Source organism: Propithecus coquereli, unplaced genomic scaffold, assembly GCF_000956105.1.
Source record: "Propithecus coquereli isolate 6110/MARCELLA unplaced genomic scaffold, Pcoq_1.0 Scaffold30, whole genome shotgun sequence".
Lineage (NCBI taxonomy): Eukaryota > Metazoa > Chordata > Mammalia > Primates > Indriidae > Propithecus > Propithecus coquereli.
Genome location: NW_012148619.1, coordinates 3,099,982 through 3,114,486, shown reverse-complemented (window position 1 = coordinate 3,114,486; position 14,505 = coordinate 3,099,982). Strand labels below are relative to the sequence as shown.

The window sequence follows — 14,505 nt, the reverse complement described above, 5'->3', positions numbered from 1 at the left end:
CTGACATGTATTTACTTGTCTTCCCCCTACCTAGAATGTAAGTTCCATGTAGACTGAGATTTTTGTATTGTTCATAATCCCTAGCACTGAAGAGTTCCTAGCACACAGTAAGTGCTCAATAAATATTTGAATGAATATATAACACATTTTGCAGCTAACCGGAATATCCTGAGGCCGGAGGCTGCTGTTGATTCTCCAGGCTCCCTCAGGATGCACTGTTGCCAGCCAGTATTACTCATTTTATTCCCCAGGGAACAGTGGGTTGGGTAGAATCCTCTTCCAAATACCTTTTTCATAAAATTTCAATTATAAATTGGTCATCTACTGTTGTCATACAACATTGTTACTGAATTTTCCACTGATTATATTCCTTTTAATACATTTCCTTCCAGCACTCGGTTTCTCATTTTTCTGCTCACTGTCCACATTCTCGCCCCACCCCAAGGCTGGAATAATTCTCTTGGAGAAAAAAAATTTTTTTCTTTGTATTTCATTCAACATTCTCTTTAAAGTTTTAGATAAATCCAAAACAAAAGGGAAAAAAGTCTAATAATTTCTAATACTCAGGCCTATTGGATACGTGACATCTTAGAGTAAGTGAAGGTAATTTTTAAGGTGATTCCAGGGTTTTAGGACTTAAATAGCCACCCAACCGTGCCCATTCCCGACGCGTTCTACAGAGAACTCCTAGGTTACTAGGTGATTGTTTCGTGGGGCAGCGGCGAGTTGTCTTTTTTCAAAAGACCTTTTAGACGGTGGGAATTGGCTTTCACTGCATACAGAAGGAATTCTAGAAGCTGGGATTGCACCAGCCGCCCCACGCACCCCTTAGTTGCAGAAACCTTTGCCCCCATCCCCCGCCCCCACCAAATAAGGGCTCTTCATAGGGCAGTCGCCAGCTCCGGAGCCAGCCGCTTGACACCTATTGTCCCCGTTTGGACGTCAAGCGACTTTGCCGGAAGGACCCTAACTTCGATTTCGCTCGAAACTCAAGGAACCGTTCCTTTGGCCACCCCGGGGCCGTCCCGACCTGAGACGAGCGGCCGCGCCCCAGCACAGGGGCTGGGGCCCGGCGGGTAGCCGAGCGGGCGGGCCCTTCCGGGCAGGCGTTCGCGTCGGGCAGCCCGAGCGGCCGCGAAGGCCCCGGCTCCCCACTTCTCCCGCCCCCCCGCGCCCCAGAGGGCTGGCTGGCTAAGTCCCTCCCGCTCCCGGCTCTCGCCTCACTAGGAGCGGCTCTCGGTGCAGCAGGGACAGGGCGAAGCGGCCTGCGCCCACAGAGCGCACGACACTGCCCGGAACGCACCGCCACCCTTGCCCCTCAGCTGCCTACTCGGGATCTCCAGCGGCCTCCGCGCGCGCACGGTGAGCGCCACCCCGGTCCGAGGCGCTGAAGGGGAAGAGGGCCGCTGCGCCCGAGTGTCCTTTACCTCCGCATCGCCTGGAGCTTCGCGAGGGGCTCGCTCCACAAGTCCCCCCACCCCCTCCCCCCGGTCATTCCAGTGCCCTTCACCCCATCTCTACCCCTAAGCCCCGACCTCGCTCTCCCCTCCCTCGGAAGGCGGAGAGGCCAGGCCCAACCCGGTGGGGACCGTTGCCCTGCCGTTGGCGGCTGGCACTGCGAGGCCCCGCCCCCGGCGCGAGCCTCGGTGCCCCGGGGCGGGCGGACTGGCAGGGCCAGCGGCTCGCGCGGGGGAGGGGCGAGCCGGGGGGCGGCGCGGGGCCCGACGGGGCGCCCAGCTGGCGGGTCGCGCGCGCGCCCGCGCACTCTTCCTGCCCCCGAGGCGCGCACCGGCCTCCTCCCCCACCCGCTCGCGCAGGCTCCCGCCCGCTGCGCGTTTTGTCCCGCGTCTCGCCCCGTCCATCTCCTGACTCGCCGCTCTTGTCCTTCCTCCCGCTTTTTCTTCTCTCCCCTTACGGTCTAAAGATGCCCTCGGCCACCAGCCACAGCGGAAGCGGCAGCAAGTCGTCCGGACCGCCACCGCCGTCGGGTTCCTCCGGGAGCGAGGCGGCGGCGGGGGCCGGGGCAGCTGCCCCGGCTTCTCAGCACCCCGCAACCGGCACCGGTGCCGTCCAGACCGAGGCCATGAAGCAGATTCTCGGGGTGATCGACAAGAAACTTCGGAACCTGGAGAAGAAAAAGGTGCCAGGAGTTGGCGGGGAAGGGAGGGTTTGCTGCGGCGGGTCTCAGCGCCCCCTCCGACCCTGATCGCTGTAGTCTTCACCTCTTTCCATCTCCGGTGCTTTAGTAGGTCCTGCTTCCCCTCCACCCACCCCGGAGCCCCCACGCCCCGTCTCCACGGTAAACGGGCTCTTCGTGCCCAGAAAACGGGTTCCCAGAGGAGGCGCTTGTCACCTGACCCGGACGCGGCGCTGCCCCCAAGCCTCTTTATTACTCTCACCCTGCTGTGGGACTGCCTTTTTCATCTTTGGGAATGGGATGTGTAAGGGTGGGGGCCTATCGCCAGGACTTAACTGTGTGGTGCCCTTCTCTCCGTCACCGAGGCCCGATTTCTTTGATGGGGGCCGGCGGAGAAGAAATGAAGAGTTCCCTGTGGGGTGGGGGGGCTCAGGGCTCAACTGACTGCCGCGTGGAGTTGGGGCGGCCGGTGTCCTGTATCCCTGGGGTTTGTCCCCTCCGTTACTGTGTACTCGAGGCCTGTTGAGTGTCCCCTCTTCCTCCTTGGGAGAGAAGTGTATTTAGAATCTTAAACGAGAGCTGCCTTTCCTTCAGGCCCATATGGAGCGGGTCTTGGATTTGCTAACCCCCCCAATCCCCAGCCGATGGGCTCCCCCACGTTTCCCTCTTTGTTTCAATTGTCTAGGCGTCCCCCACCCCCAGCCTCATGCTCAGCTCAATCGCGAGGGGATTTTCTGCAGCGACTTTTGTTCCTAGGCCACTGTAAAGGGGCAGGGGGACTACAGCGATTGAGATCCGTTGGAGGCTGGGTCTGGGTTGGACTTGGGGATCGCCGGGTCTCTGGGCACATGGAGAGAGTGTCTAACATGGCGGCGGCTGCGGGGAGAGGGAAGCGCTGTACAGGAGCTGCATTGTGAGCACAAAGCGAAAGCAGAGGGGGAGGGCAGAGACCAGGCAGCCGCCCCGACTGGCCTCCCTCGCCCCCCTCCAAAAAAAAATCGAGCCACACCCACAATTTTTTTGGATTCAGTATTTGGCCATTCTAGGTCACACTGTGAGGTGTACCTTCAAGTCGGCCTTTTGTTTTCTGCTTTCAGCGTAGGACAGTGTATCAACTCTGTTTAGAGGGGCGTGTGTGTAGAGAAAAGGTCTCCGTAGAGTGAATAATTAAAACGAGTAAGATTAGATGTGGAAAGGAGGAAACAAATGAGTAGTACAAAAAATGGGGTAACTACATCTGTGACTTTTATGCTAACTTTCCTTTTACCTTAAAAGTAAAATACAACTTTCCTTTGATAACTTCTGCTTGTCTGCCTTTAGTACAACATGTTTATTATAACATCTTGGATTTTGAGGAAATCATTGTAAGATGTTTATTTAGCCAGCCACCTAACTGTTACTTAGGGTAATGAGATAGTAACTATTTGGCTAAAATTTGGGCTATGGGAAATAAGTTGAAGAAAACTGGTGACGTTTAGGTCTTAATTATTTTAATTTCTTATTTATTGATTTATTTTACATTTTGGGGGAGTTTTAAAACAAACATTTAGATTTGATACTTTTCTGTCTCCAGTGTTGAAGGTTGGGAATTTTCCTTAAATTTCATGGACTTTATTTCAAGGTTTTGAGATTAGCTTTTTTGATATTCCTTTATTTTAATGAACAAATGTGTTTTATAATATGTAATTGGAATAATTTATTTGTATCAATAAAGTAACAAAAGTGTTTTAAGTATAAAGTAGCTACATTAAAATATGGAATAGAGTAAGCATGTCCAAGGCCAGCATCTTCTGAGTCTGCCATGTGATTTAGTTTTTACTACCCTATGTCAAATTGAGACTAACTTAGGTATCTTTTCAAATTCTCTTCATGCAGTAAACATCCTGTCTATCTGGTTTATGCTTGAATGCTTTGATTTTTAGAATTTCTAGGAAATCTCTTTTCTTCTAGGACAGGGATCAAAATAAATATTAATGATGTAATATTTTAATTATAGACATTTATATTAATGACTACAGATTCTTCGAAGGAGTAAAGTCAGGTGCTGGTTAGCAGCCAGCTTAGTCGTGAGATGGCTGTTAGATTCTGGTGTTCAGGTATATGTGAAACAAGTAGAAATCTAGTTTATAAGCCCCATGGAGTCTGGAACCGTGGCAGGTCATTCACATGTATAGGTGTGTGTTACTATACTATGGCATCCCCTATCCCAAATTATACAGGAGAATAATAATGTAATTTTTATTACAGAGATTATTGACTGGGCTAGTAAATACTGAAAGATTGTCTTGTAATGATGGAGATTTTAACAGACTGCACAAAGTAACAGATGTATTTCGTATCATTTTTTTCTTTGTGTTTTGGGTACTAGTTAGCAATGAAAAGGTGAAGTTACAGTTAAGTGAGGCTTTTTGATAAGCCACAGACTAAGCTGCCTACTTGTTAAATAGTTATGTTGGTAGTACTGATGTGGGTTAATTGCTGTTAAAATTATGTATTTTACTTTTTGAGAAACCCAAGACATTAGGATTTTTCCCTAATTTAAGCACATCTGGTTTTTAGTTTAAATTCTTTCTATATCTAGATAATGTACTGTATGAGAGGATTTAACTGTGATTCATTTTTCAATATGAGTGAGCATTCTAATGTACCTAAAATAGGATTTGCTTTACAAATCAGTTTTGAATTCCTTTTTAGAAACCCTTATGGAGTTAAGTAAGATACTATTTACAACTGGATTTCTTTTTACTTCAGTCCATTTAGCAACTTATATTTGAATTTTATTTCAATCTTTATCTATTCTTACTGGAGCCTTCTGGACCAAAATGCTTTTTCCCATGGATTCCAAAATTAAGCTCTTGACAAAAATTACTAATATGTAGTATCACTTAGATTAAGACAGAGGGTTGAAATAATTTTATTGTATTTCATTTTAAAAAACAAAGTTATCTGTTCATTCTCTAATAATTTGGCCATTAGAGGAAAGCTAGGCATCTGTTCAATGAGAATGCATGTTTAACATTGATGAAATATGATCCTATTATGTAATGCAACTAAAAGGCTTGGTGGTTTTTGAAATTTGGGCTTATAAGACTACACGAATATTTAGCAAAGAAAAGAAATACAGCTATGATAAAGAGAATCAAGTGTGAAACTCCATTTACAAATATTTTAACTGATTAAAGTACAAGTAATATGGAATTAAGTAATTGCCTAGTTTTCTTCATCAGTTCATTGGTGCAGAACTGGGCCCTAGGCTATGCAAGATGATACTTTGAAACCAAGTCTTAATTTCAACTGAAGAGAGCTCATTTGATATAAAATGTAACCGGTTTTGATGTGGCATAAAGGATGTTTTAGTAGATGACATTTAACATTGTTATACTTCTTGTGAATATAATAGATTTATAGACTCTAGTGACTTAGATAGGTGAAAGATTAACCGGTGTTAACTTGCTTAAAAAGCAAAATAGTCTGACAGCTTTGCATCAGTATGTGACCAAAACTGATAGCCAAAGGTGTACTGTTTTTTATACTGTTTCCTAGACTTTATGTATTTCAAATCTTTGTGGTTAATATTATTCCTAAAAAAGGTTGCTGTCATTGTGAGGATAACCTTTCTAGATCATTGCACTGTGCCTCTACTTAGAATTTTCAGTGCAGCTTTTGTACAGAATTGGTGTTAAATGTTTTGAAATAAAAACATTCTAAACTATTTTACAAGTAAAATCTTTTATTCAGGCTAATACCTGAAGCTCTTCTTGACATTTAACATTTCTGATGTGTTAGCTTCTTCACTGGTTGCAAGAACTATTCCTCTGCAATGCAGAGGACAAAATAACTTTGTTTTGCATTCACGTTGCCACAGAAAAAAAGCTATAATGCTTAATTTGTCTCTCTCTGCCTACCTGCCAGGAGTGCCTGTGTGTAACACAGGGAAGTATTTAAAAAGGTAAAACTGTGAATTCCCTAATGTGATAATATGGGTACCTTTTTCTGGGGTGAGAGTAGAAGCTCAGTGTTATAATGAGAACAGATTGTTTTAACATGGCCAAATTATTTTACTCTGGGATACTTCCCATGTGGCAAATATTTGAATGAGAATACATTTTGTGTTACTTACAGATTAAGCATACAATTTGTCATAATTTTATGTAATTAATTTCTTAGTTAATATGTAGGGCTAGATGAAGATTAGTACTATTTCATCTTCTAAAGAAATACTTACAAAAAGTTAAACTAAAGCAACTTCGTCATGGTCTTAATTTTATTACTGTGCAGTTATAGAATCTAAGAGTTTTTTAGAGTTTAAAGCCACTTTAGAATTGAGTCCAGTTCATTTTACAGAAGAGGAAATTGAGTAAAATGGGTCAGGTTGGAATGGGTGATTTCCAAGGTCTCTTGTAATGTTTTATGGGTGTAGTTAGAATTTGTAGTGTTCTGCAGCATGAAGTGTAATTTTTCATATTTAATTATCATGTAGAACCAAGTAAGCCATTTGCCTCAAATTCTTAATTTTAGTTTCTCTATCTTAAAAAGCTGAACGCAAAAGAAAAATGCTTTTCATTTCTTTATTGTTAGACCTTATTAGTGTCTCATTGTTAAACTTTGTGTTTGTAGGTTGTCCAGGTCATGGGGTCCTGAGAATAGCAGTAAGGTAAAGTCTTAGGGTATCAGGTATCTTTGGGACATTTATATTGTTATAATGAAATGAACTTTTAAAGTTTAAACTCTGAAGTTTTTCTTTATGCTTAGGTCAGCCCCAAATGTGCATTTTCCAGTCTCAACTCAGGCTTGTTATGCTGTAGACCAGAAAAATTTGGGAAAAGCTTTACCTGTAGAGAGAAGTAGGAAGTGTTACAACTTTGTCATCTAAATTCTTGTATTCCAAGCTTCTGGATATTTTTAAGTAATTGGTTCCTTTTCCTGGGGGAAATGAATGATATGTATAGAATAGAGAAGAATGAGAGGAGAAGAAGAGAAATTCAGCCAAAGTTGAAACTGTAAGTTGCTTGGCTTCAGCTCATTTCTTTATTTCTTCCACACTAGCTGTTCCCAGTGCTTTTGTTGGATAGAATATGAGTATAAAAACACGGATGAAAGAGACTTTACTGGGCAGAGTTCAAAATTCATACTTCCTGAGGAAAGAGGAAGGTGTGCTTCTTGACCATGCTTAGCTAAACTAGTTTGTTTCCTTTAACTTCCTCTGTTACCTATTGTCTGTACACTTCCTTAACATTTTTATGTTGCCTTGATTCTATGTTTTTCTACATTGGTGGTAAGTTAGTTGGGGGCAAAAACTATTAATAAGGTCACTTCAAACTCCACTGTGCCTCCTTGAACATGATACATGCTAAAATAAGTATTTGCTAGTTTGTATCATTACATAGAAATATTCATAGCTTTGTCAACAAAACTGTTAAAATGGATTAATCCATGAGGGGGAATATGCTTTTTGTACAGAGCTGTTTACTTACAGTGTTTTTTATTGAAATGGAATTTTTCCTGAAGGATTTTCTTATTATTTATTTTTCAGGTGGGTAGAGTTGATGCGTAGGCAGATAGAACACTTGCTTTAAAATCTGGGTAGTGTAAGCAAGATTTAGGACATAGACAACTTTTTTTTTTTTGAGACAGCGTCTCTCTCTGTCACCAGGGCTAGAGTGTAATGGCATCATCATAATTCATTGCAACCTTAAACTCTCTTGGGCTCCAGTGATCCTCCTACCTCAGACTCCTAACTAGCTGGGACTACAGGCCTGCACTACCATGCCCAGCTAATCTTCCTGTTTTTTTTGTAGAGGTGGGGTCTTGCTCAGGCTGGTCTCGAACTCCTGACCTCAAGCGATCCTCCTGCCTTGGCCTCCTAAGGTGCTAAGATTACAGGCGTGAGACACCACACCCTGCTGACAATTCTTGATACTAGAACCAGTGTAGATTATTAGGAATTTCATTGCATTCCCCTCAATACTGTTATCCAAACATAGAAATAACTGAAATACACTTTAATCATTAAAAATAAAACCCTTTTGACCTACATTTTGAATTATAATTCACATCTTTTTACATTGAACTTCCAAGGAATGTATAAATTGTTCAGTTGTACAGACTCATCCTAATGAGTAGCTTTGTTAAAACAACTAATAAATCGAAAGATATTCTTTGAGATTATTTATGATCATTTGTTTTCAAATCCACAAGCTTTATACTTTTAATTTAAGAGTATAATTCAAAGTAGGTGACCCTGGATCTCTTTAACATTTTCTTTTTCCTGCTGGGTCAGTTGCTTTAACTTCATTGAAATTTACCTGTACAATTATAGCCATGGACAAGGAATAAGGGTTTTTATAGGATTATCTTTTATCCTTTTTTTTTTTTTCAGTTGGCCAAAAGTCTTGTCAAACTCCTGAATACTTAACCTGCTTAAAAAATTATCTTACAAAGGAATCTTAGATAAACATCTAATGTAACATCCTTGTACTATTCTTAGTGTTCAGAAATCCAGCATTCCTGACAGGTGTTCATTCAACTTTTGCTTTAACCAGTCTTCTGGGGCCTGGTAGAATGCTCATTTCTCAATAAAGATCTGTTTCATTGTTAGACAACTCTTAAGTTCTTAATGTTAGAATTACACCCACTCCACCGCTGTTTAATACTTTTTTGTTTTCTGGAACAGCACAGACTTCTGCTATATGAACATGCTTGCAGCATTTGAAGATAGCTGTTACTAACCTATGGATTGTAGTCTATTTTTTCTATTCTCCTTTTAAGTATTGAATAAGGCTGGGTATGGTATGGTGGCTCAGGCCTGTAATCTCAACACTTTGGGAGGCCGAGGTGGGAGGACAGCTTGGTGCCAGGAGATCAAGACCAGCCTGAACAACATAATGAGACCCCATCTCTTCCAAAAAGGAATTGAGGAAACTTTTGCTTATTTCATGTCTCCTGTGAAGTTTACTAGGTACTGATTCTCAATTGAATTGGTAAAGGGTGAACAGGAGGCAGAGTCAGTGTCTACCACTGTGGGCAAAGTCAGACTGGTGATGCTGTAGGTGAAAAGCAGAGAATGTAGGGATTGGGTACTTGAAATAATATCTAGAAAGGCCACGGAGAGTTGAGAGGAAAAGAAATCTTTTGTCTCTACAAAGATTCTTAACAGTACTTTAGAGGTGATTTATTTAGCCTAGATACATAAAGTATAGCTAGGTGCTCTTAACTACTTTTGTTATTTTAAGCTTCATTTTTAAGTATTCTGTCCCAGTTTAGAGATTTTGTTTGAGAACAGAAGTTACATAGTTACATACTCCTGAATAGCCAAGTTAGTTTTTTCAGATGTTGTCTCCTAATTTTTCTTGTGACTATTTATAATTGTGTAGTTGAAGAATTTTGGGGTTTTTTTTGGAGTCTCTCATCTCTATATCTCTATTGCCATTTCTTTTTAATTGCATAATTAATTTTTTTAAATTCATTTATGGGATTTGCTAGATATAACATTAAAGAAGCAAAGCTCAGGAGGACATCTATCTTGTATATCCATTTTCTGGCACTCTAAAGGCACTATACTGAATTAAAAAAATATTTCAATAAAGTAACTTTTGTGGTGACGAAAAACTCTTTGGGAAGAATGAAAGATCTAGATGTACTGCATGCAGTTCAGCAACATGATAATACTCTGATCGAAGAAAAGAAAGGAGGAAAGCAGCAGTAGAGGCAGAAATGGAATATAGCAACGGCTGGAATCCAGAGTGACACTCTAAGTGGGGAGGGTGTTGAGGTGCAAATGATTTTTCTGGTATTTGTGATGTCCTTAGGCAAATTATTTAACTGCCTTCTGTCTCTCAGTTTATAGTTAGGTGATACCTGATTGATAATAGCGCCTCCCTGATAGGATTAGCTACCTGATGGTTTAAGTTTGAATGACTGTCACTTAGTGAATGCCATCAACTACTAAAAGCAATGAAGAAACCAGAGATAGAGTGAGCCTGGGCAGCACTTGTTGGGATCATTATATCCCAGTTCCACATGGGAATAGTGGTATTGGGAAATAACTGAAGTCTTTTTGACAGCTGCTGGGTATAATCACACCTCTATCCCATGATTCCCCCTCAAAGACTTTTGGTAATCTAGGAAATGGCCTGATTTTTATCTTGCTCATGTAGTGCTATAAATAGTTTTTTTTTTTTTTTTTTTGAAACAGAGTCTCACTCGCTTGCCTGGGCTAGAGTGCTGTGGTATCAGCCTAGCTCACAGCAACCTCAAATTCCTGGGCTCAAGCGATCCTCCTGCTTCAGCCTCCCAGGTAGCTGGGACTACAGGCACACGCCACCATGCCCGGCTAATTTTTTCCATTTTTAGTTGTTTGGCTAATTTCTTTCTATTTATAGTAGAGATGGGGTCTCGCTCTTGCTCAGGCTGGTCTCGAACTCCTGAGCTCAAGCAATCCTCCTGCCTTGGCCTCCCAGAGTGCTAGGATTACAGGTGTGAGCCAGCGCACCTGGCCAAAATAGATTTTTTTCTTTTTTTTGAGACAGAGTCTCACTGTGTTGCCCGGGCTAGAATGAGTGCCGTGGCATCATCCTAGCTCACAGCAACCTCAAACTCCTGGGCTCAAGCAATCCTTCTGCCTCAGCCTCCCGAGTAGCTGGGACTACAGGCATGCAGCACCATGCCTGGCTAATTTTTTCTATGTATTTTTAGTTGTCCAATTAATTTCTTTCTATTTTTAGTAGAGACGGGGTCTCGCTCTTGCTCAGGCTGGTTTCGAACTCCTGAGCTCAAACAATCCGCCCGCCTCGGCCTCCCAGAGTGCTAGGATTACAGGCATGAGCCACCACGCCCGGCCCAAAATAGATTTTTAATAGACACAAGATGCTCAGTGTAAGGAACCCTGAGTTGAATTTCAAGATAGAATTTAAGAGGACAGCATTATAATATAGTAGGCTTTCTGATGAAGATACCTTTTTATGATAGGAAAATGGCTTCATTCTTTAGGGAAAAAAAGTTTAATGTTCATTTTATAGTTTGACATGAGTAGTTGACCAATTTGTCTTTACTACTCCTATGACACAGCAACCATATTCTAGCTTAGGGAAGAACAAAACTGTCTGGAGTCCATTACTCCTGTCTTTACCCCTCTCTTTTTGTTGGTGTTGTTGGATCTTTCAGTGTGACAAGCAGGTTCTTGTATATTGACTTGGTTTACACTGTAAATTTTAACCCCATAGAGACACATTTTTTAGTTGAACTTAATGTAAGCCATTTGAATAGGAAGTGACAACAGGTGTTGTCTCTGAGTAATGTACTCTTTCAACGATTAGGCAAATTGTAGAATTTGGAGAAGTGCAGTTACCATATCCTTTTCTTTATCACTGAAGGCCACTTAGCTGGGATTGCAGGCTAGAGCAAGCTACTTTTCATTTTGAAAAGTAGAAAATTAGACCAATTGATTGTCCACAAGAGGCTTTCTGTTTCTAGTACAAATTTCGGCATTCACCACTGAGTTTAATCATAAAGTACTCTAACTTCTGGGGCTTCAGCTCACAATGCAAGATTTAACAAAAGTATAAGTAATACTTCTGTTAGTTGAAGTTGGTAACCCTTAAGTGTTCAGATCATGAATGGATCTTATGTAGTGGTTACTAACTTAAATTATTAATACAAGGAAATTATAATGTATTTGGCTTTAGATGAGTGTTTCTCAAACTTAAGCATGTATCCAGAATCACCCTGAAGGCCTGATAAAACACAGATTGCTGGGTCGCACCCTCAGAGTTTCTGATTCAGTTGGTCTGGGATGGTGCCTGACAATTTGCATTTCTAACAAGTTCCCAGCTGTTGCTGATGTTGCTGGTTTGGGGACCACACTTTGAGAGTCACTGACCTAGACCAACACAGGGTCTGTGCAAAGATCTGATTATATATAATAGTGAACAGAAGTCCCTTCCAGTTTGGATTCCATGGTGATAAAGTCCTGTGTACCTTAGAAACCAGTAGATCCTGTATTGTACTGATAAAGAAAAATCTAGTGCCCTATAATGTAAAAGTTTTTTATCGTCATTCTTCAGTTATTAGTAAGCTTTGGTATTTTTTCAGAAGAGTGCTGTTTCTTAGGAACTTTGACCAGACTCAGGATCTTGCTTTCCTGAATCTTGGGCAAGGACAGGGGATAAGATATTTATAACAGTAATACAGAAAGTGTTGACAGCCATAGAAGAATATATGTAATGCTATGATAAAAGTTTTAAAAACTGTGATTAGAAAAATACTTCATGGAAGACCTGTAGTTTCTATATATCTGATTTGCTACATTTTTTGATTGGATAATTCAACTCACTTGAGTATAAGGAACTGATGTGACCAAGGAACTGTGGTCTGCTTTTTGAAAATCTCCTGTTAAAGATTGTTGAGATTGTTCAGTTATGACTTACACAGTTCTTTCCCTCACAGTAAACTTGTATCTTGTGGTTTTAACTGCAGTCCTTCACCTTTTCAAAATCATGGCTCTTAAATTATTATGGATTGGAAAACTATAGACATGTAACAATAATATAAAATCAAAGTAGATAGGAATATGAGTTTTAATAAGATGTGTATATCTTTATTTTGGCTGTACAGATTTGTTGTTTTGTATACTTTCTCTTGACATAATAATCCATGAAAACGTGTAATGAATATGAAGCTATTTCACATAGTAGCTGCTTTCCCTTTGTTTTCGTTTCCAGTTATTGCTGTGTAACAGATTAATCCAAAAGTTAAGGGCTTAAGACCAACATTTTATTTTGCTCATGGATTCTGCCTCTCAGGGATTTAGACAGGAAGCATAACAAGGTTAATGTCTCTGTTTATGACACCTGAACCTCAGATGGGAAGACTAAGACTAGTTCATTCACCTAGGTGCCTGGGCTAGCGCTAGGATTGTTGACCAGAGCTTCTTTTTTTTTTTTTTGAGACAGAGTCTCACTGTGTTGCCCGGGCTAGAGTGCCATGGCGTCAGCCTAGCTCACAGCAACCTCGAACTCCTGGGCTCAAGTGATCCTCCTGCCTCAGCCTCCCGAGTAGCTGGGACTACAGGCATGCGCCACCAAGCCCGGCTAATTTTTTCTATATATTTTTAGTTGTCCAATTAATTTGTTTCTATTTTTAGTAGAGACGGGGTCTGGCTCTTGCTCAGGTTGGTTTCGAACTCCTGAGTTCAAACAATCCGCCTGCCTCGGCCTCCCAGAGTGCTAGGATTACAGGCGTGAGCTACCGCGCCTGGCCCAGAGCCTCTTATATGAGACTTCTCTTCATGGCTTGGCTTCCTCATAGCATGCAACCTCAGGGTTGTTGCACTTCTTGTATCTTGGCTCAGGGCTCTGAACATAAGTGTTTTAGTCACCAGCAAATAAGGCAGAGGTGTGTTGCTTTTATGACTCAGCCTTGGAAGTCAGTCAGCATCACTTTCACTGTAATCTATTGGTTGAAACTCAGGTACAATGGTAGGGGAATTGGACTATTTCTTAATGGAGGAGTGCCAAGGTCATATTGTAGAGCAGTATGTGAGACTGCAGATGGGTAGCTATCTTTGGAAAATGTAATTTGCCGTAGCTCTTGGGTTGGATGAATACTAAATTTGCTATTGTGTAGAAAATAGGAACTTTTCTGGAAAACTGGAACTTTTCTACTACAGGATCGCTTGTCCTATTTGGGATAGTATAGGTTCATACTCAGGGATTATTATAGTGAGAGTCCTGGCAATATCCTGAAATCTCAATGTTAGCATTTTTAATATAGCATGAAATTCTAATTATTTTTAGTATGCAGACTGTATGTGTTCATTGCAGAATATTTTAAGTGTACAAAACAAAGCAAAAGGAAAACAGTCTCACTTGTAATTCTGCCACTCAGGTAGCATTCTTACCCTTTTTTGGTTAATCATTTCATATTTATTTTCATAAATACACAGTATTTTTTTAGGAATTTGATTCGACATCCATTTTGATTAGGTATATAAACTCTACCCCATGAGGGAAATATAGTACATTTACTATGTATTTATCTCTAGATTTAGCAACAATTTCCTTGAAAAATGTGTAATACCATAGAAGAAAAGGGAAGATCATAAATGCCAAGTATAAGTTAATAGTTCAGTTTTTCTTTTGCTAGTACCAATTACCAATTAACTGTGTACTAGCACTGAATTTTAGGCCCTCCTTCTATTTGCATATTTTCTATTATGTATATATTTTTAAATAGAGGAATTCTGACTATAATACTATTGTTTTGGAATATCCTAAGAAAATGTGTAATACCATAGAAGAAAAGGGAAGATCATAAATGCCAAGTATAAGTTAATAGTTCAGTTTTTCTTTTGCTAGTACCAATTACCAATT

The 14,505-nt window shown here is 41.2% G+C and overlaps 1 protein-coding gene across 1 annotated transcript in view; it reads left to right on the top strand.

Annotated features, from left to right (window-relative positions):
- The first annotated feature begins 1,104 nt into the window (after nt 1–1,104).
- Nucleotides 1,105–14,505, top strand: part of CAPRIN1 (cell cycle associated protein 1) — a 43,080-nt gene continuing 29,679 nt past the window's right edge. Inside the window, exons 1-2 of the mRNA XM_012649608.1 lie at nt 1,105–1,362; nt 1,925–2,140. Coding sequence (XP_012505062.1) covers nt 1,925–2,140 — 216 coding nt within the window. The 5' untranslated portion in view covers nt 1,105–1,362. The remainder of the gene's footprint in view (nt 1,363–1,924; nt 2,141–14,505) is intronic.